We start from the raw sequence: 20,925 nt of genomic DNA on the forward strand, positions 1-20,925 counted from the left end.
CCCTGGCACAGGTGCCCAGAGAAGCTGTGGCTGTCCCTGGATCCCTGGAAGTGCCCCAGGTCAGGTTGGATGGGGCTTGGAGCAGCCTGGGACAGTGGAAGGTGTCCATGGCAGGGGTGGGACAGGATGAGCTTTAAGATCCCTTCCAACCCAACCCATTCCATGATCTGGTGATCCCACAGCTGCTGCAGTCATTCAGGAGCTGTGCAAGGAGCTGAGCTGTTCCCTAAAGCTGGAAAAGCTGTCACTGTCAGGATTCTGTTCTCTGCAAACCCCTCACCCCCAGCTCAGGAGATCCCATCCCATCCCCGCTCCATCCTGCCTCAGCACAGCCCTCTGGAGCCACCCTGTCTGTGTGACAGCTTCCAAAAATCCCTGCTTTCCATCCAAAGCTGCCTGTGTAATTAGCCCTTAGGTCTCAATTAAGCCCTTGCCTGGGTCCCACCCTGTTTCTCCTGTCGCTCCTCCCCTTCCGATGCAGTCTGGCTGTTTTCCTGGCAGGGATGCTGCCACAGCTCGGATCTCTGGAGCTGAGGCTCTGGGGAGTGCTGGAATCTGGGTCTTGGGTACAAGCACCCAGACACCAGATGGGCTGGGAGCAGCTGACGTGGCGCAGGGGCTTTGTCTTCCTTCCTTCTTGCTTTTCCCAAGGATGCAGTGCTGGAGCAGCCCCTCTCACACAGGTGGGATCCAAATCTCCCTTCCCAAATTCCCCCTTCCCAATGGCTCTGCTGTGCCAGCCCCCTCTGTGCTGGCAGAACATAAAAATTCCAATGCAGCCTTAAAAAATGATCCAAACCTTCAACTGACCAAGTGCAGCTGCCAGCCTGGACATAAAGCAGCAGGGCTGGATAATTTCCCTGGATTTATGGCCCACCTTGATGGGCATTTTTATGGGCCTTAGGTAGATCTGCAGGAGCCAGGCTCATAAGACAGGGAAATACACTGAATTACCTCTCTCTCTGGGCTACTTCTCAGGAATATTTCTGGCCTTGGGCAAATGTGAAAAGCCCAGGACTGAGACAAATTGCTCAACTCCCTGGGATTAAGAAAGGAATCATTATTTTGGACCGTGTGGGTTGGGAGCCAATTAATATTAGTCTGTGGCTTCTTTCCTACTGAGTAAACCTTAGCTTGACAGAGTGGAACAGAGAGCTGAAAAATCCTGTGCTGCTCCAGGGGCAAGAGCAGGAATAACTGGGCAGGCAGCAGGGGGGAAAATCCAGTCAAGAAACCACCAGTGCTTTTATTTGATGGATAGCAAGAGGCATTTTGGTGCTGTTTTACAGATATCCAAATATCTGTGTCTGCAGGGCTCTGTTCAACCTGCTCCTGACAGGACCTTTGTGCCCTGCACTCAAATGCACGAAAAAAAAAGTCCTTGAGAGTCTTTCCAAAGAGTAGAAGCAGAATTCCAAATCCCAGGGGTGAATTCCCAAGGCTGCAATCCCAATAAATGGGGTTTTTTGGTTCATTTCATTGGTTTGTTTCATTTCAAGTGTGCAGCAAGCCTTGAAGAGGGGAAAAAAAAATTATGACTAAGGACCCAAAAGGAAAATCCAAAACAACACAAAAAAAGGAAGAGGTGGGAAGATGATGGACAGTTACTGTGGAAAATGGAATTTCAAAATTATCCTTTCCCCTGTCCACCCATAGCCCTGTGCCTGGAAAGGAAAAGGAAGGAGAAGAGGAAGCAAAACTGCGACAGGAGGGAATCAGACCATGTAAGGAAAAGAACTGAATTTAACTGGCACATGCTCTAATCCTTAGTTTATTTCTGGTTAAAAATATAGCAATCCAGTGCAGTGTAATAAGAAATCTGCTGAAAAGGTAGCAGAGAAACAGCTAAAACAGAAGCAAAGCAAAGCTGAGTCCACGAGTCCGGGCTGGATCCAACAACTCTGGACGTGAATGTCGGGGAGGGCTTTTCCCTCCTTCCCCACCCCCAAAATCTCCTGGGAGGGTCTCACCCCCCTCGGGAGCTGCCACCCTCCTGCACCCTTCTCCTGCTGCAGCTGCAGGGGGGGATGAGGGTGGGATTTGGTCCCCAAATCCCAAAGGAGCCGTGGGAGCTGCTGGTGGGGGAGCACCGAGGGCAGGGCTGGGAGCTCTGGGAACGCTGCTGCCCAGGGCTGGGGCTGGGAGCACGCTGTGATCGGCACCAGGACAGCTCAGAACAGGGATACGCATCTTTAATGAGTATGCAGGTTATCCGTGGGGACAGGGAGGGGACAAAAATCAAGGCAGGCATAGTACAAAGATGGTAGAAACGAACAAATTAAGTGACATAGAAAAAAAAAAAAGAAAGAAAATACATCCTTAGAGGCTGCCATTGCCAATGATGTTTGGTTTGATTTTCTTTTTTTTTTCTTTTTTTTTTTCTTCTTTTTTTTTCTTTTTTTTTTTTTTTAATACAGGGACATGTTGGAAGCTGGAATATACATCCTGCATTACAAAGTGCAAAATACTACATGCTCAGAGCCCAAGCATGATGTCTGAAACAGTCCACAGCAAGATGTAAGAGACAAACCCACCACCCTCTCCCTCCTCTCTGGGACATGCTCCAGGTGCTCCTCCCCAGGTGCCTTTGAGAAACAGTTGGATTTTTGCTTGGTTTTGTTTTATTGTCATCCTCAGTGGATTGGAATTGAGCCCTCTGTCCCCTGTCCCTCCCCACCCTGCTCCCTGTGCACATTTTTTGGGATGGGCTGGATGCTCCTCACCAGCACAGCACCATCAGCCACTCCATCCGTGCTGCTGGAGGTGCCTCCAGGGTTTTTTTGGGGAATTTTTTAGCCAGGAGAAATTGGCTGTGAATTAAAAGTAGCTCTGGGTGGTTTTCCTGCCTTGCCATGGGTGAGGAGCAGCCTGGGGAGGAGGAGTGAAGGCAGGAGGGTGCTGGGGCTGCTGCTCACACCTCGTGTTCCCTATTCCCCCCCTGCCCCGAGGAATTCTGCAAAAAGCCAATTTTTGTTTTAAAAACAAGGATCAGAACGGGGCCTGTTCTGCCATTTTCCCATCCAGACAGGGTTCATCCCTTCCCTGTGCTCCTTCTCTCCTCCTTCTCACAGCAGCATTCCTCCATTTCCAAGAGGTGAAAAGCCATATTTTGCTTTTCTCTCCCATTTATCATTAAAGCTGTTGTGCATTTCCCTGGGAAACTCAGCCTGGAGCATCCCAGAACCCGTCCCCACTCCACCCAAACTCTCCCCATGGTCCCCTCGTCTCATCTCCATTTTGGGGTTCATTGCTGTTGTTACAAAGACAATTATTTCCTTTTGTTGGGGGGGTGAAGGGAAGGGAAACGAGGTTTTTTCTTTTGTTGGGATTCCTTCTCATCCTTCCCAGTGTTGGGGGGGCAGAGTGTTGATAGCATTTTGCCATGCCACACAGCATAGTGTTATACAAGCAAAGAATTTTGGCTAAAATCCAAAAAACATTACCCAGGAAAAAAGGCAAACTGTGAGTGAGACTCGATCATTTGTTGTTCTTCTGTGAAAAGACTTTGAAATTGTCAGAGGACAGTTCGAGTTATGATTTTTCCCTTTCTTTGTTTTTTTTTTGTTTTGTTGTTGTTGTTTGGTTCTGATTTTTTTGTTTTGTTTTTGTTTTTTTTTCCCCCATTCATACATGTAACTGTTATTTTTGCAAACAAGACAGTCTTGAATTAGATGAAAAAGTTAATAAACAAAATGGCGACTCCAATATTTAGTAAGATCACCATGACTACCAGGATGGGAGCTGAACCCTGCAAGAGAAAGAGAAGGACAGGAGTTAGATGGATCCTTGGAATTCTGCAGGAGAATCTGGGGGGAAACCAGGACAATTTGCTCTGGGGAGTCCAGGCAGCTCTGGGGATGAACAGATCCCAACTGACACCTCCCCAAGTGCCCAGGAACCCTTGGAGGATTTTTGAAGCTGCCAAACAAACACTTGGCTGTACCCCCTGATGGATCATGGATCATCCCATGCCACTCCCGTAGGAATTCTGGCCTTAAAAAACAGAACTAAAATTGGTTGTTTATTGGGTGGTGAATGAAAAGGAAAAAAAAACAAAAACAAAAAAGCAGGTTATATGGGATCTTAGAGTGGTTTGGGGATGGCTTGAAGTGTCCAGGACATTTCCCAATAAACACAGTTGTTTTCCAGGTGTCCTGGACATCAGGCCAGCACATGGGCGTCCATGTTCAGGCAACATTTTGGGAATGCTCTAATAACCTTTCCTGAGTTTATATGGACCAAATGAAGCTCCTGGGAACCACCTGGCAGTGCCAAGGCCAGGCTGGACAGGGCTTGGAGCACCCTGGAATGGTGGAAGATGTTCCTGCCATGGCAGGGGTGGCATGGGATGGGCTTTAAGGTCCCTTCCCCACCAAACCATGCCAGGATTCAGTGATTTCACTTGAAAAGCATTGCAGGAACACAATGTGCACACCCCGACCCCAGCTGGGCTGGACATCCCAGGAAAGGTTCAATCCCTTGGGGAGGATCCATTGCTCCCCCTGGAGCACATGCTGGACAATCCCGTGGGACCCCACCAACATCCCAGGAACATCAGGGCACCGCAGCCAACCCTGCAGGACACTGGTCAGGAAAACATCCCTGGCACCTCATCCAGCCTGGCACCTCATCCAGCCTGGCACCTCATCCCTGGTGCCACGGTGTGAGCGTGGCTCGCACAGGGCGGGTGCTGCTGGCAGCAGGTGGGTGGTTGCTTTTTCTTGGAGCCGCTGGGATCCTCAGCTATTCCTGCTGCATCCCAGCCCTGGCATGCTCCAAACGCCTTTCCCCAGGCTCCTGCCCCCTCCTGGCGCTCCCCACGTCGCTGGGATGGAGAGGGGACAGGGCTGGGCACTCCTTGGGAGCTTTCTCTGGGTGGCTCTGCGGAGCTGCTGGAAAAGGAACGGGAAGAAGCAGCTCCCGGCTGCCCGGGGATGGTTTCTGTTCCGAGCAGCCTGATTCAGCTGGCGTTTGGGAGTGGGTGGGAGCGAGGATGCTGGAGCCTGCTGGAAAGGCATATTTGTAGCTTAGCAACAGGGTCAAAGGCAGCCAAGCCAAGGCAGGGATTGCGGAGAGCAGCCAGGTACCCATCCAGGGCTGGCTGCTCCCGGCAAACCTCTCCTCCTGTGCCACGAAAAGCTTCCAAAGGCAGCAACCACCCCCTGCTCGCTGCTCCTTCCCTTCCCCAGCCCGGCCGTGCCAAGCCCGGCCTTGCTGGCGCTGGGAGGGATTAGCTGCATTTCAGAAGATTATTGGGTTTTAGGGTTTTTGAGCTGCTGGTAATATAATAACAGATTGCAGGCGATTATCAGTGTCATTGTTTGCCTTGGCACGGCCCCGCCGAGGCACAGAACGAGCTCCTGCCCCGGCCCTGCAGCCAGGGAGGGCTCAGCCCCATCCCTGGGCTGCTCCATGGAGGAATTCCCTGCCAAAACAGCACAGCCAGCGCTGCCCCTGCTCCGATTCCCTGTTCCCTCACTTTGGGATGCAGCCGAGGTCCAGCCCTTGGGGAGGGAGCTCAGCCTTCACTTCTCCCAAGAAACAGCAGCAGGACAAGAGGAATCAGCCTCGAGTTGTACCAGGGAGGTTCGGATTGGATATTTGGGAGTAATTCTTCACCCAGGGCAGTGGCGGAGTCTCCATCTCTGGAGCTGTGTGGATGTGGCACTTGGGGACATGGAGCAGTGCTGGGGGAATGGTGGGACTCAATTCCAGAGCATTTTCCTGGTAAATGATCCCGTTGTTCTGTGATTTACACACAGGCCATCAAAGCTGTGCCCTCAGCTGGAAAACTGCGGGGATCCAACACCTGCTCACAGCAGCACCCCTGGATCCCCGTGCACAGAGGCTCTGCTCAGGCTGGGATCCTCATCCCAGCATCCCTCAGGGCAGGGGCAGGAGAAAATCCTTCCTTTGCCACTGCAGGCACGGGATCTGCCACATTTCCCATCCCAGGAACAGGATGACCAGGCTGGGGTGGGAGCTCTTTGAACTAATCAACTCAAATCCAGCTGACAAATTCTGCCTCCTTTTTACAGCTCCCTGTTTTTAACCCCCTCTTCCCTGTGCTGCTGTCCAGGTGGGAATGGCAGGGAATGGCAGCTGCTGCTGGATGAGCAGTTTTGCCCCTCCAAAGCTTCTGTTTCAGCTCCAATTACGGATCCTGCTGCACTTCTCAATGCTTCTGTCTGCCTGATTTCTGGCTCATGAGGTCTCACTGCCTTCCCCTCTGTGCAGGGGGAAGGTTTGCCCTTCTCCCCTCCCGTGGCAGGGATGGCCTGGGAGATGAGACAGCGCTGAGCATCATTCCTGCTCCGTGCCAGGGCAGGAGATGGATCAGTGCTGGAGCTGAGCTTTGGAGGAGAGGCTTTGCTGAGCCCAGCCTGGCTGCAGGGCACTGAGCTCCCTTTTGCTGCAGCAAAGAACCAGTGCTTTAAAACCAGTGGCTTTTAAACCCTTCCCACTGTGTTCCAACCTCCAACAGGAGCCTTTAAAAAGAGGAGACGCAGCCCCTGATTTGCAGCTTTGCCTGTTGCTGTCACAGTTTGGTGGGGCCAAATTTCAATTTTTTTTACAATAATATCCCTGGAGTCCTTCACAGGAGGAGGAAAACATCTGCCAAGGATGAGAATCTACACCAATATCAGCTGGGCAAAAGGATCCTTCTCTATCAACAGGTTGGATCTTCAAGGATTTTTAAGCTTTGTTTCCAAGCTTAAAGAACAGAAACTTAGACCTTAACCCATGGAAACACTAAAACAGGAATAAGCCATGGTTATGGCCCAGGAGTAATAACAGTAATTGTAGCTGTAGAGTAATTCCTGCCCCTCTGCCTTGTTTGTTTTTATCCTGGAACTGTTGTGTAGCAACTCCGGAGTTTTTCTGGGAATACGATGGACAGCTGGTTTACAAATGCAATTGTGGCATAATTAATTTAAGCATTAGCAATCCATTATTATCTGTTATCACAGGGTACAAGCTCTGCCTCTCTGCCATGGAAACCAGAGTGCAGGTTACCTAGGAATCCCTCCGGGATCTATTAAGTGTAATTACTAAGGACTTGGATCAGCAAAAAAAAAAAGAGAAAAAAAATAGATATGCACCATTTTCCAGCCTCAGCACTGCAGAAAGGGCTGCAAACTTAGCAGCTTGGTGACATTTGTGCTGAATTGTCACATCCTTGCCAGGAACAGGCTCTGTGAAATGGTTAAGGAGCATTTAGCAAAGGAAACATCAGGGAGCCACTTGGCTTTCTCCAGCGGATTGCAGCAGCTCCCGTGGCTCCAGGAAGGGGCCCAGGAGATGCTAAAAGTGCTTGTGTGAGTGAAAGTGAGTTGGGTGGGATGGAAAAAACTGCTTCTAGGGGGAAAAAGGCTAAAAAATGAGAGGTTGTCCTCTTAGAGATCCTTTAGCCTCTTAACGAACTGATTTGTCACCCCAGGTTCAGTCCTCACCTTCCAGCTGCTGGGATTGAACTCAGTGTTTGTTCAGGTATGTTTGAAGCTCTCATTTTAAGATTTTTATTCTAAAAACAGCAGTCAAAATTTGGTTCTAATGCAGTCAAAAGCTGGTGTTTGGCCCCAAATTTTCCAAGGTAAGGTATGGAATTGGGCTCAACCCCCACATCCAGTGATAGGAGCAGAGCCAGGAAGGTGCTCCTAAGTACATAAAAGGCCCTGGAGATGAAAAGGCTTTGAAAAGGACCCTGTTGAGTTGAACATCCCATTTCTCTCTGAAGATTATTTACCTCAGGTTGTCTGAACACGAAAGGGATTAGAGGAGGAACAGTTAGTGATTATTATTTAAGAAGAGACAACCCCTGCAGCAATGCTCAGCCCTGCCTCATTCCAGAGCTGTGATGGCAACAGGACTCCTCTTCCTCCTGATTGCCATGAAGTGATGGCTTCTGTTTGTCTGGGCACACAGCTGCCAGCTGGGATTGAGGTGAATCTGGTTGGTTGAGATGAGAGGAATGAGGAAAACCCAGGGATGATTGTGTTGGGATACCTGGGGATGGCTCCCAATGGGGAAAGGAATAAATGGGAAAACCTGAAAGGCCACAGGGATAAATCACAGGGTTTAATCCCAGGAAGGTGAATGCAAAACAAGTCCCCAGGTCCCTTCATCCCAAAGCAGCCAAATGGGAACACCTCCATGCACAGGGAAGCTTCACACCCCAAGCAGGTTGGGGTGGAGAAAACACCCAGCTTTTATTTCTAACTCATTTTACGACCTTTAGGGCGAAATGTGCCTCCAAAAGGAAAATTCATCTCCACCTGGGATGAATTCCTTCAGGAATAATCTGGCAGCTCTGGCAAGGGGGTCGCCCTGTTCTTCTAAAGTTCTTGTAAGCCTTCTGATGTTTACATTTTTGTAATGGAGTTTCTCACGCACTTTTCATGTAAATAATGATTGTTTTGCTTTCCTTTCCAGGAAAAGAGAACTGATGGGCTGTTGGTTTGATGTGTGGTTGGAGAGGTAGCAATTTCATCCTCCAATCCACGGTCACTTTTGGAATTCTATAAACATCCAAGTCAGGAAATAAACGCGTCTTTTTTTTGCCTTGGACATCTCAGCGTGTGAGATTCCTTCATTTCGTGTCATATTGCCACAGCAAGGGGAGATCCAGCGGGGAGGTGCCGGTGCCGGGCTCCATCCCTTTTCCCGTGCCGGGGGAGGCTGAGCCGAGTCCCCTGCCCGCACCCCCGGCTCCGGCAGCTCGGCAGCTCCCTGCAGATTGGCTGCGTGCTCCTGCCTTCCCCAGCGACAGCGAAACCTGCCTGCAATAGCTGCTGGCAAATCCGCCCCTCTGCCGCTCGCTGCCGGGGGAGGGAGGGAGCGAGAGGCTGCCGGGATCCCTCCCCGCCACCCCCGCGGGGGCACGGGCGGCTCTCGGAGATCCCGCAGCCGGGAGATGCCTTCAGAGCCTCTGCTGCTGTTCTTTACCCGGGAATTTTTTGCATTTGGGCCGGGATTTGCTTTGTGTGATGCTGCGGGGGAGAGCCGGGGACGGCTCTGGGCTGCTGCCCTCGCGTCCCTGCGGTGCCATGGGAAGGGGCACCGTGAGGGGACAGACCTGGAGCCCCCTCACACCCCCAGTGCCCCCTCACAGCCCCGGTGCCCTCAGCAAGAGCAGGGCGGTCCCTGAAGGCTCTGGGCTGCTGCCCTCGCGTCCCTGGGGTGCCATGGGACAGGGCACCGTGAGGGGCCGGGCCTGGAGCCCCCTCACAGCCCCGGTGCCCCCTCACACCCCCAGGGGCTGGGTCTAGAGCAGGGCGGCCCTGAAGGCTCTAGGCTGCTGCCCTCGTGTTCCTGCGGTGCAATGAGACAGGGCACCGTGAGGGGCTGGGTCTAGAGCCCCCTCACAGCCCCGGTGCCCCCTCACACCCCCGGTGCCCTCAGCCAGAGCAGGGCAGGCCCCCTCACACCCCCGCGCTGCCCTCGCGTCCCTGCGGTGCCATGGGAAGGGGCACCGTGAGGGGACAGACCTGGAGCCCCCTCACACCCCCAGTGCCCCCTCACACCCCCGGTGCCCTCAGCCAGAGCAGGGCAGCCCTGAAGGCTCTGGGCTGCTGCCCTCGTGTTCCTGCAGTGCAGTGAGACAGGGCACCATGAGGGGCTGGGTCTAGAGCCCCTCACACCCCTGGGTGCCCTCAGCCAGAGCAGGGCGGTCCCTGAAGGATCTCACGTCCCTGGGGTACTATGGGAAGGGGCACTGTGAGGGGCCAGACCTGGAGCCCCCTCACAGCCCCGGTGCCCCCTCACACCCCCGGTGCCCTCAGCCAGAGTCCCTGAAGGCTCTGGGCTGCTGCCCTCGCGTCCCTGCGGTGCCATGGGACAGGGCACCGTGAGGGGCCAGACCTGGAGCCCCCTCACACCCCCAGTGCCCCCTCACACCCCCGGTGCCCTCAGCAAGAGCAGGGCGGTCCCTGAAGGCTTTGGGCTGCTGCCCTCATGTCCCTGCGGTGCCATGGGACAGGGCACCGTGAGGGGCCGGTCCTGGAGCCCCCTCACAGCCCCGGTGCCCCCTCACAACCCCGGTGCCCTTAACCAGAGTCCCTGAAGGCTCTGGGCTGCTGCCCTCGTGTTCCTGAGGTGCAGTGAGACAGGGCACCATGAGGGGCTGGGTCTAGAGCCCCTCACACCCCCGGTGCCCTCAGCCAGAGTCCCTGAAGGCTCTGGGCTGCTGCCCTCGCGTTCCTGCAGTGCAGTGAGACAGGGCACCGTGAGGGGCCGGACCTGCAGTCCCCTCACACCCCCGGTGCCCTCAGCAAGAGCAGGGCGGTCCCTGAAGGATGTCGCGTCCCTGGGGTGCCATGGGAGGGGGCACCGTGAGGGGCAGGGCCTGGAGCCCCCTCACAGCCCCGGTGCCCCCTCACAGCCCCGGTGCCCCCTCACAGCCCCGGTGCCCTCAGCCAGAGTCCCTGAAGGCTCTGGGGGAGCCGGGGATGGCGGCTGCTGAGTGGGGACAGGGGATGATGATGATGGATCAGGCTGTGCCCGAGCCTGGCCCTTCCCGCTGAGCTGCTCCGTGCCCAAAGCTTCTCCTCCCTTCCAGAAGCAGCAGTTGTGCAGCACCTGAAGGAAAGCAGATCTGCTCCCTTTCCTTCCTCCCCAGCCCTGCCACGGGCTGTGGTTTGTGGGTAAAACGCTCGTTGGCGTTTTAGAAAGCTCCTTTCCCTTTCCAGTCTCTCAATTCCTTTTTTCCTTTCCTGTTTTAGTTCTCAAAGGAACCTGTGAAGCATCCAGGCCCAGGCTTTGTGTCTTGTGGGCCTTTGAGGCTGGGAAGGATGGGGACGTTCCCATAAATCCCTAAATCCCACAACACCGGCACCAGTCCTGGCACATTGGCTCCGGTTTTCCTCTGCCCCAATGCTGACAATTGCTCTCAGTTTGTCCTCTGGGTGCTGGGGTCAGTGCCCACAGAGGCAGAGAGATTAGGTGTCCTTAAATGTCATTTTAAAGCATTTGTGTGGCTCAGTGACCCCAAAACCCCCAAATCCCCTGAGAGCCAACACCAAGCAGTGCTGAATTTCATCGAGGTTACTGAGCCGTGGCCTCAAGAAATGACCTTTATGAGAGGATTTTTCAATTCGTGGTGTGCAGCCCCAACAAAGGGGGGTGGTTCTGGGAGCTTCTTTTAAAGGACTGGGGAAAAGTGACAGAGGAGAACAAAGTTCCTACAGCTCCTACAGACCCCTCTTGTGGAGTCTGCATTCCTGCCTGTGTAGCTTAGGGAAAGCTTGGATTCAAGGCCCCATGGCTCCCAGCTTGTTTTACAGACAGGAATGAGGAGCGGTGATTTTTTTGGGTTGTGATTTTGTGAGACCTGCACCCCCAGCCCATTCCAGCACTGCCAGAGGTGTGCTGCCTCTCCAGCACAGAGCCAAGCCCTGGGCTCATGGATGACTGCCAGAGGTGTGCTGCCTCTGGAAGCTGGAGCTGCCTCTCCAGCACAGAGCCAAGCCCTGGGCTCATGGATAGCTTGTGCAGAGCTGGTTTAGGGCAGATTATTTTTAAAACAAGCTAAGCTGTGAGGGTGACCTCACTTCTGCTCAGGGATACCTCAGGTAGGGCAAAAATAGCTGTGCCCAGCTCCGAGCATCCCTCCTGCTCATGGCAGCTCCTTTCTCTGGGAGCCCAGCTGGTGGGAGCTGCCCTTTGAGCCCCTCCTTTGAGGGAGCTGGCACAGCTGGCACCCAGAGGAGTGAGCAGGCTGGAGCACTGTGGGCTCTCACACACCTGCCCACAGCTGCCTTGCCCTGACAGGCCCCAGGGAAGGGGGATTTCAGTCCAGCGTGGGGAACTGGGCTTTTGGGGGGGCTGGGGAGCCTTGATTTGCTGGGGGGGGTGTGGAGCAGGAGCAGGATGCAGGGGGAGTTTGCAGGATGGAGTGTGTGAGTGTCCTGTGCTGCGTGGAGATGGATGTGGGGTCTGTGGGATAAATCCTTCCCCCTCAGCCTTCCCCTCCTCCTCCTCAGGGATTCACCACTCCCTCAAGTCTGAAATGCTTCTGATGGCAGGTGAGGTCACAGGTTTGGGCAGGAGGTTGGAGCACAGATCCTGCACCTCCCATTCCTCCCCTACACCTTCCCCTGCTCCTGTCCAGCCACCCGCTCTCTGCCAGGGCACTGGAACAAAACCCTGCTAGCACCGTGCAATTCCTGCTAGAACAAATTGTTGCTGGCATTGTGGGTTATTTAAATCCACATATTATCTCTTCCTCTGTATTACATTAGCTTCCTCCCAAACCTTCGCCATCTGTTCCACCCTCGGTTATGAATGTGAGAAAACTGAACATGCTGCTCCACAGCTCCAGCACTTCCAAAGTAGGATGTGCATCCTAATGGCTTTTCCATGCACTTCTCCACGCAGGCTGGGCCCTTCCTTAGTGGCCAGGACTCACTGGGAATAGCCAGGAATGTGTTGGTGGCGGTTTGCCTCCAGCCGTGTGGAGAGAGGTTTGTGACAGCTCTGAGGTGGGAGCACATCTGATGGGCTGGGTGGGGACACAGCCCAGGGCTGCTTGTGCCACTGATCTCCCCAAAATCACGTGGCTGTGAGGACAAACTGTGGTTTCATCCCTCCTGGGGGCCCTGTGTCTCCCAGGTTGTGTTGTCAAAGGTGCTGGAACATCTGCGCATCCCACAGCCCTGCCAGGGCTGTGTCTGTGCAATTACTGCTGCTGCTCTTCCCCTCTGGGAGCCTGTCAGGCTCCTAATGCTGCCTGTCATGTCTCCAGTGCTACCCAGGCAGGCAAGGACAGCCTGCATGGCTCTGGTTTTCCAGGGCTGCAGGATGTGTCCTGTGGAGCCCCTGTTCTCAGCTCCCCCTCGGTGCTGGGTGGGAGCTGCTGAGCCTGAGCCTGGGGATGGGGACGCAGAGAGATCTGAGACTGCTGGGGGGGATTTATCAGCAGGGGAGCTGGGGCAGATCCATCCTTCCTGCATCCCAGACTGCTGTGGGCAGGATTTATCCACAGCTCCAGCAGGGAAGCTGGGGCACAACCATCCTTCCTGCATTCTGGGCTGCTCTGGGGAGGGATTTATCCACAGCTGCAGCAGGGAAGCTGAGGCAGATCCATCCTTCCTGCATCCCGAGGTGCTCCCTCCTCTCTGCACCTCGGCTCTGCTGGCAGGTGCTGGAGGATCAGGGACACTGCAGCCATGGCAAATGTCACCACACCTCACACACCTCGATGCCTCTCGCCTGAATTTTCGGCCTGACTGACAAATTCATTTCAGTTTCGTGACCAGGCACCATCCTGTGCTCCCCTGACAGGGAGATTTAGCTCCTTCCTGCTGAAATGTCACCTCCTGAGCGTGACAGGCTTTCCATTTCTCCTGGGTAGGTCTGGGGCGTCCTCATGGGACCAGCCCTGCCCTGTGTTTGGCACTGACTCGACAAGGGACAGTTTGGGGCAGTGGTGGCTTCCCCAGGGCTCCCAGCAGACCCTATCACCTCTCCTGTCATGCCAAACCTACAGGGACAACAAGTGAGGAAGCTTCTAATGGGAAATCCAGGAATCCTCAAAAAACAAGACTGCAAAAAACCCTAAAACCCACTCAGCTCAGCCTTCTCCTGAGGAGGTTCAGCTCTGTCCAGGTCCTGTCTGAGCTGGTGATGTCCAACCTCAGACCCCCCCTCTTCAGGCAGTTCATTACAGCCCTCACCTCATTAGCCGTGGTTAATGGCTCACCCTCCTTGACTTTAAGCCCATTAATTCTGTTCGTGGAGAACAGATTGTTCCCTTCCACTCTGCAGCAGCTTTTAAGATCACTCTATCTTCTCTCCTGAACACCTTCCCAGCAGCCACTTCATGCCCAAAGTGTCCTTATCTCCCCCAAAATGAGGAGCCCAGGTGGGATGTGTCACAAGGAGCTGGAGCAGCAGGAAGCTCTGTGGCCGTAACCATAACCCAAGGGACATCACCAATGCCTTGCCTGCTTCTGCAGCTTTCCCACCAAATTCCCAGCAATAATGGATTTTTATTGCTGGCCCAGGGGCTGGGCTGCCAAACTCCATCCTCCAGGGAAAACCCTGCTGCTCCCACCACAGTCTGCAGGGAACACTCCATATCAACGTCCAGCAGGATGGGAGAAGAGAGGAAAGGGGATTCAAGGCACAAACCCACGATAATTCACATTTTCCGAATTTCCCTCCCATCCCGCTCCACTCAGCCCCACAACAGCCCGAGGCTTTCAGGCCAGAATTGCAGACCCAGTCCCCTCACTCACCGTACTGGATTTGAGCGCATCCCCACTGTCCTCTTCAGATTCTAGTGCAACAGGTAAAGATTTCTGTGGCGGGGAGAAGGTTAAGTCCCACCTCAGTAGCCGAGGTTCAGCTTTGTCCCCGAATCTCAGGTTTTCCAGTTTCTGCACCGTGGGCTCAGCAGAGGAAGCTGGCCTGAAATTCTCTTTGTTCTGGGACTTAGACCTCAGTCTCTGAACCCCGAAGCCCCGCTCTTCCCCGCGGTGCTCGTCAGCCACGCTCCTGCAGCCTCCCCCTTTGCTGTAGTGTCTTTTTTGGGTGTGAATCTCTTGCATATAAGAATCCATCCTCATGAGGGGCTTCATCTCCATCTCGTAATTGCTCATCTTCTCCTCGTCCAGCTCAAGCAGCTTGGAGCTCCCTGAGCTGTGGTTGTGGGACCTGTGGTGGGAAGTCCATGAAACCGTGGCTGGGGAATCTGTCCACCTCTCTCTCGGCTTGTGGTTGGAGGCCGAATGTTTGTGTCCCCCGCTCCGACCTCTGTAGTCTTCGGGGCCAGCGGTGGAGCCCAGCTGCCCGCTGCGCATCGTCCCGCTCCTCCCGGCACGGCTCCCGCCCACCTTCTCTTCGCTCCAGCTGTTGGGGCGCAGGTAATCCCCGCCACGCCCCTCCAGCAACATCTGGATCTCGCCGCCCCTCTCTTCGTCCACCGAGACCTGCCTGGAGAAGTGGGTGCTCTTGTTCCTGCAGGAGGGGCCGAGGGGCGGCGTGGAGCAGGGGCTGGCGGGGAAGCTCTGCAGCGGGCTGTCCTCGGGGGTCAGGTCGGACGGGGTGGTCCCTTTGCGGTACAGCTCGGGGCTCTCTTGCTGCAGGGGCGTCCCGGTGGACAGGACCTCGATGTCATCGCTCGAGTTCTGCCGCTTCGGCCGCTGGCATTCGAGCCCTTCGGGGGCAGTCGTGGAGAGGAGAGAAGGGAGAGGGGAAAGGCAACAGGATTATTTCTGGTGCGTGGATGCCCCGAGGGTTTTTCGTGGCATGGAATGGGGAGCAGAAGGTTAGGTGATGGGGAGAAATGGGGTGGGATTGGGACGGCAGTGTCACTGGTGTGGCACTAAAACTGCCCTGAGCCCTGCCCTGCAGAACCACAGCAATGGTTTTCCAACTCCAGAGGTGTGGAGAAGGCACCATGATGCAGAGCTGCTGGGAAGAGGTTCTGATGGTTTTTTGGGATCCATCTGAGCACATTTCCTATCAGTTCCCAGTCTGGAAGCATGAGAAGGGAAATCTGTGATGTGGCTGGTGGCACACCCTATGCTCTGTGTTTGTGTGTGCTGGATGACTCTGGGACTACCCTGGGTGTGCTGGGTGACACTGGGATTGTCCTGGGTGCCACTGGGACCACCCTGAGTGTGCTGGGTGTCACCAGGATCACCCTGGGTGCCACTGGGATCACTCCACACCAACAGCCCTCACCCCCCTCCTGCATGGGAACCGCCTCAGTTTTCCTCTGCCGGGTACAGGAGGGAAATGGCCACATCTGGGCAGGTATGCAAGAAAAAACGCACAAACCTCACATCCGAGAGCTTTCCTGCCCCACACAGCCCAGCAGGACATGGAGATTTCCCTGCTCAGCCCCAGGATGGGATGGAAGGACAGGGCTGGTTGTTCAGGGCCACCTGAGGCCAGCACCCCCCATCCTCCTCATCCCACTGGAGGCTCCTCATTCCTTCAGCTCAGACACTTCCCAGAGAGGGTCACCCTGGGATGGGCACCTCAGGAGAGGCTGAATGTCTTCTGCTGCTGGAGGAACATGGAACAAAAACCTCCAACGTGTTCATCACTGATGAAACACCAAACAATTTCAAGCGAGTTAATAGTGGTTAATTCTCCTTTTCCCCTCTCCAGTCATTCCCAGCTAAAGACATGCTAAATTAGGTGAATAATTTGATAAATATATTAAGTGCCTAATGCCCCTGAAATGCATCTAATTGTGATTGCTATGGTGAGACAAGAAACGAGTCTTGAAAAGGGAGAGCTCAATTTTTGTGCCATCGTTAAAAATAAACGCTCAGGAGCGCCTGCTCGGGTCTCTCCACTTCTGCTGAGCAATTTTCTCTCTTGGATGTTTTTGGGGAGCTGCTGGGATGTGTCTTCACCGCTGCCAGGACTGGGATACACACAGGGAATGCTGGAATTCCCACTGGAGCCATGGCAGGGAGGGAAATAGTGGAAAAAACTGCTTGGAAATCTACCCAAGCAATTTATGGGAAATGGTCTCCTGATGACTCGAGTTTTTGGGACAATACTCACATAGTCCAGCCTTCATTTTTTCCCTCTTTGTATGTGGGAGACTGAATCTCCTGGGGTTTATCCAGAGCCCCTGAAATATCCTGGTATTGCTGGGAAATTGCTGAGAAGGAGAAAGGTGGAGCTCACCTCTCTGTTTTCCTGCAGAATATCTGTCTCTGGGATAAAACACAAGATTTTTGGGGGCTCTTTCCCAGTCATTCCTGTCCCAGCCACCTTCCAAGATCCCAAATGGGAAGCTGAGGCACAGAGGGAATAAAGGATTTAATGTGAGAAAGCTGGACAGTCACCTGTGGGAACAGGCTCACCCAAGGTTTGGGGTGTCCCTGGCTTTTGGGCTTTATCTTGCTCAGTTCAGGGATTTTACTGGAGTTCCAGGGAGTTGCAGGCTTCCCACCAGCTCCAAGGCCTCCAGAGCTGATGTCTGGCCCCACAACCTGGCTACACCCACTGCTGCTGTTCCCAGAGCCCCAGAGAGGGGACAAGAAGCCTGAGATGTTCCCCACAGCCACACCAGGGAGATGTCAGCAAATCCCCCTCATCCCAAACCTTCCCCAGCCCCAATCCGCCGGGGGCTCTGCCTTTCCTGGGTTAATCCCCGAGGGCTGGGGCTCTGGGAGGAGCAGAACCGGGGGTGTTGGGGCACAGCTGGGGCACAGCTGGGGCACTGCTGCCCCCCAGCCCCACAGCCCGCAGGGATGGAGGCGTTTCCTTGCGCAGGAACTCCGCGGATGCACCGGGGCCCTTTCGGCACCCGAGGATGTGCAACAATTATCCGGAGCTAAAATTAGCCCCGGGGCACGTGATGTTCCTGGAAGAAGGGTTGTGAGAGCGAAGGAGGATGCACAGCACCGAGCGTGGATTTCCAGCGGGATGGAGGCAGCCGAGCCCGGCCTCCGAGGCTCCAAAGCCAAAGCTGAGGAGCCACATTTGGGATTTGGGAGCCTCTGGCTCTGTGTGCTGCTGTCTCTCTGGGGGATTCGGTTCTGCAGCACCACCCAAGCCTGGGTGATCCTGCTGTGTGCAGGAATTGGGGTTGGTGGGCAGCTGGAGATGCCCATGGCTGATGGGCATGGGAACCATGGGCGAGAGGGCGTTGCAGGAGACAAAACAGGGATAGTTTTGTTTTTACCTTCCAGGAGCTGCAGCTGCCCAGCGGTGCCCAGGACTGATGCTGAGGTGGGCATAGACCCCTCTGTGGTGTCCCACAGCACCCACAAACCCCTCTGAGGGGGCACCCAGCGCCCCTGGCACTCGCTGTGCCAGGTGGGTGGTACCTACACCCACCTCCCTGCCAAGAACACATCCAGCACCCAGCATCCCGTGGAAAGGGAGCACAGCCAGCACCCAGCGGGTGGGTGGCACTCAGCACCCACCACAGCACGCTGTGGGTGGCACTGGGGACCTGCAGCACCCTGCAGGGGAGCACAGCCAGCACCCAGGGTCCTGAATGAGGAGGCCACGTCCAGAACCAACAATTCTGAATATGGGGGGCACAGCCAGCACCCACAATCCTGTACAAGGGTGACAAATCCAGCTCCCAAAATCCTGTACAAGGGTGACAAATCCAGCACCCACAATTCTGAATAGCGGGGGCACATTCAGCACCCACAATCCTGTGATAGGGAGACAAATCCAGAACCCACAATCCTGTTTAAGGGGAGCACATCCATCACCCACGATCCTGTGACAGGAGGGCAAATCCAGCACCCACAATTCTGAATAACAGGAGCACATCCAGCACCCAGGATTCCGTGCAAGGAAGGGCATTTAGAGCACCCAAAATCCTGTGGAAGGGTGACAAATCTAGCACTCACAACCCTAAATGAGGGGGGCACATCCAGCTCCCAAAATCCTGTACAAGGGTGACAAATCCAGCACCCACAGCACTCACAATTCTGAATATGGAGGGCACATCCAGCACCCATAATCCTGTGGAAGGGGGGCACATCCAGCTCCCAAAATCCTGTACAAGGGTGACAAATCTAGCACCCACAATTCTGTGATAGGGGGGCACATCCAGCACCCATAATTCTGAATAACGGGGGCACATCCAGCACCCATAATCCTGTGGCAAGGGGCACATCCAGCACTCAAAATTTTGAATAATGGGGGCACACCCAGCACCCACGGTCCTGTGCAGGGTGGGCACGCAGAGCCCCTGCAATGCCCGCAGTGTGGTGGCAGCTCCCCCATCCCGTCCCGGCTGTCCCCAGCCCGAGGTGGCGGCTCTGTGGGTGACACAGCCACTCACACCCGTCACCTGCCCGAGCGGCTCCGCGGGCGCTGCCAGCTCTCCCGGCACATCTGGGATGCTGTGTTTGTTTTTTAATGCGCTCTAAGTGGAACCGCCTTCCTTCCCTCCCCTCACCTCTCGCACAACCCCCCAGACAGAGCTCCAACCGCACAAACCCCAGCACGAGTGAAGCGCCACGGCCCCGTCCAGGAGCTAGTAAAAAATGTATTACCTAAAAATATCTTTCCAAGAGGTGATTTAAACCAGCAAAGTCTCCTGGCAGGAGGAAATGGAGATGAGGAACATCTCAGGGCTGGAGAAGCCCCTGGGAGCACGCAGCCCTGCGAGAAAGCTCAGATCTGCCGTGTACAGATGGGGCTGGGCAGGAGGAGGGATGGGCGGCTGTGGAGCGGGCTGAGCCTCCTCCCGCAGCCGGGAGATGCGGGGGATGCTCGGAACGGCCCTGCCTGGGGATGTGCCCGCCTCAGGCTGCTGCAGCCCCCAAAGCTGAGCCATGGGATGCCCCCGGCCGCCCCCGCAGCGCGGTGAGGCGAGCACCGGGCCGGGCTGGGCCAGCAGAGCCGATGGTCCCTTGTCCCCGAGCTCGGGAGCAGCCCTGAGTCACCGCAGCAGCCGCTGGAGCAATTAAAGCCAGTGAGTAATCCTCGCTGAGCTAGGAGGGGGAGAACCATGACAGCCGCCTCCCGAGGAGGGCTCGGGGCTGGAAAACTTCTCTATAAACACAGCCACACTTTAATTATGATGTTAATTATTGCTGGGGGGACTGGAGCGTCCCGCTGCCAGTCGGCTGCAGACCCCGGCTCGGCTTGGGCTCTGCCCTCCCCGAGCCTTTGGTGAGCAAAAATGTGAATAAATCAACAAGGAATGGTGAAAATGAAGGGAGGGAGGAAAGGAAGGGAAGGAAGGGAAGGAAGGAAGGAAGGAAGGAATATCAAATGTGGATTTTCCCAGTGACTGATTTGCATGGCTGAGGGAAGGGTCAGGTCCCACTGGGTCCAAACTTTCCAGAGCAATCAGGAACTGCACAAGCCATGGGTGTAAAGTCATTGGTGACCTCTGGGATCATCTGTTTTGCATCCAGAGCCCCTTTTGGGCTCTTTCTTTGCAACCAAGTTTGAACTAAAAACTTGGGGAGAAAGCGAAAACACTGGGAAAACAGCACTGAACAAGGTGGAAGTGCTGGATATGGACAGCCCTGCCCTAAATCTCCCCAAACCTGGTGTTCCATGGAGCTTTCCCCTCCAGGAGCTCCGGTGGGGATGGGGAGCTGCGGGCACGGGCTGAGCCTCCAGCCAGGGCAGTTTGGGGGGTTTGGGACGTGTGAGGGCAGGGCCTGGCAGGGACTGACCGTTCTCCCTGTGCTGGAAGGAGGGTGAGAACTCTTTGGCAGTGATCCTGGCGATCCGCGCTTCCTCCTGCGCTTTCTGCGCCGCCGTCACGGCCGCCTCCGCCTTGGCCCTGGAGTGAGAGGTCCTGCAAGGCAACAGAGACACCAGCACCCCGTTAGGCAGCTCCTCCCTGCCACGGGAAACCCCACATTTCCCCCACAGGTTCCTCCAAAACCCTTTGGCTGTGAGGGAGGAGCTGCCAGCAGAGCTTGGGGCTGGCTGGGGAATGGGGGATTTTCCAACACCTTCACGAGCTGCTCCTCAGCCTGGAAATCACCCAGGAAATTCAGATTTATTCCCCCAGGGTCCCTCCATCCCATTTCCCACCCCATCCCAGCAGCCTCTCCGTGCATCTCCCACGAGCCTCCAGGGTTGAATTTAAAGCTGGTTTGGTTGTTTTTTTAACCAAACCCGTTTTTTGGGGGGGATTAAAAAAAAAAAAAAGAACATTTCCACGCCCACCCCCACGTTTTGCGTAAAATGCTGGATGTAAATAAATACTGGGAGCAGAGGTAGGAGCGGGGGGTTTGGCTCTGGAGCCGCCTCCACCATCCCTTCACACATTTTGATCAGGGCACTTTTCCCTCTGGATCAACAACTGTCCCCTGCACTCGCTGATGATTCCCCAAAGGCTTTTTTTGGATGGCATTTCATCCCATCACTCAGGATTTACAGCTTCTCTGAGAGCATCCTCCGGAGGTTGCTTTTCCCCCTTTTCCCCTTATCCGAGCTATCCAGGCACTTTCAAAAATTCCTGCA

General features: G+C 54.9%; 1 protein-coding gene and 1 long non-coding RNA gene across 2 annotated transcripts in view; one reads left to right on the forward strand and one right to left on the reverse strand.

The window, feature by feature from the left end:
- The first annotated feature begins 137 nt into the window (after window positions 1–137).
- LOC120496257 lies at window positions 138–2,553 on the forward strand. The gene is made up of 3 exons (XR_005626265.1): window positions 138–683; window positions 1,657–1,724; window positions 2,418–2,553. It is a non-coding gene; the product is annotated as an uncharacterized LOC120496257 (long non-coding RNA).
- The window catches only part of JPH3 (junctophilin 3), a 48,310-nt gene continuing 29,559 nt past the window's right edge, over window positions 2,175–20,925 (reverse strand). Inside the window, exons 3-5 of the mRNA XM_039696530.1 lie at window positions 20,127–20,251; window positions 14,238–15,157; window positions 2,175–3,748 (exon numbers count right to left, since the gene is read on the reverse strand). Of these exons, the coding sequence (XP_039552464.1) occupies window positions 3,668–3,748; window positions 14,238–15,157; window positions 20,127–20,251 (1,126 nt within the window). The 3' untranslated portion in view covers window positions 2,175–3,667. The remainder of the gene's footprint in view (window positions 3,749–14,237; window positions 15,158–20,126; window positions 20,252–20,925) is intronic.

This window comes from Passer montanus, unplaced genomic scaffold (genome assembly GCF_014805655.1).
Source record: "Passer montanus isolate IOZ18808 unplaced genomic scaffold, ASM1480565v1 scaffold98, whole genome shotgun sequence".
Classification (NCBI taxonomy): domain Eukaryota; kingdom Metazoa; phylum Chordata; class Aves; order Passeriformes; family Passeridae; genus Passer; species Passer montanus.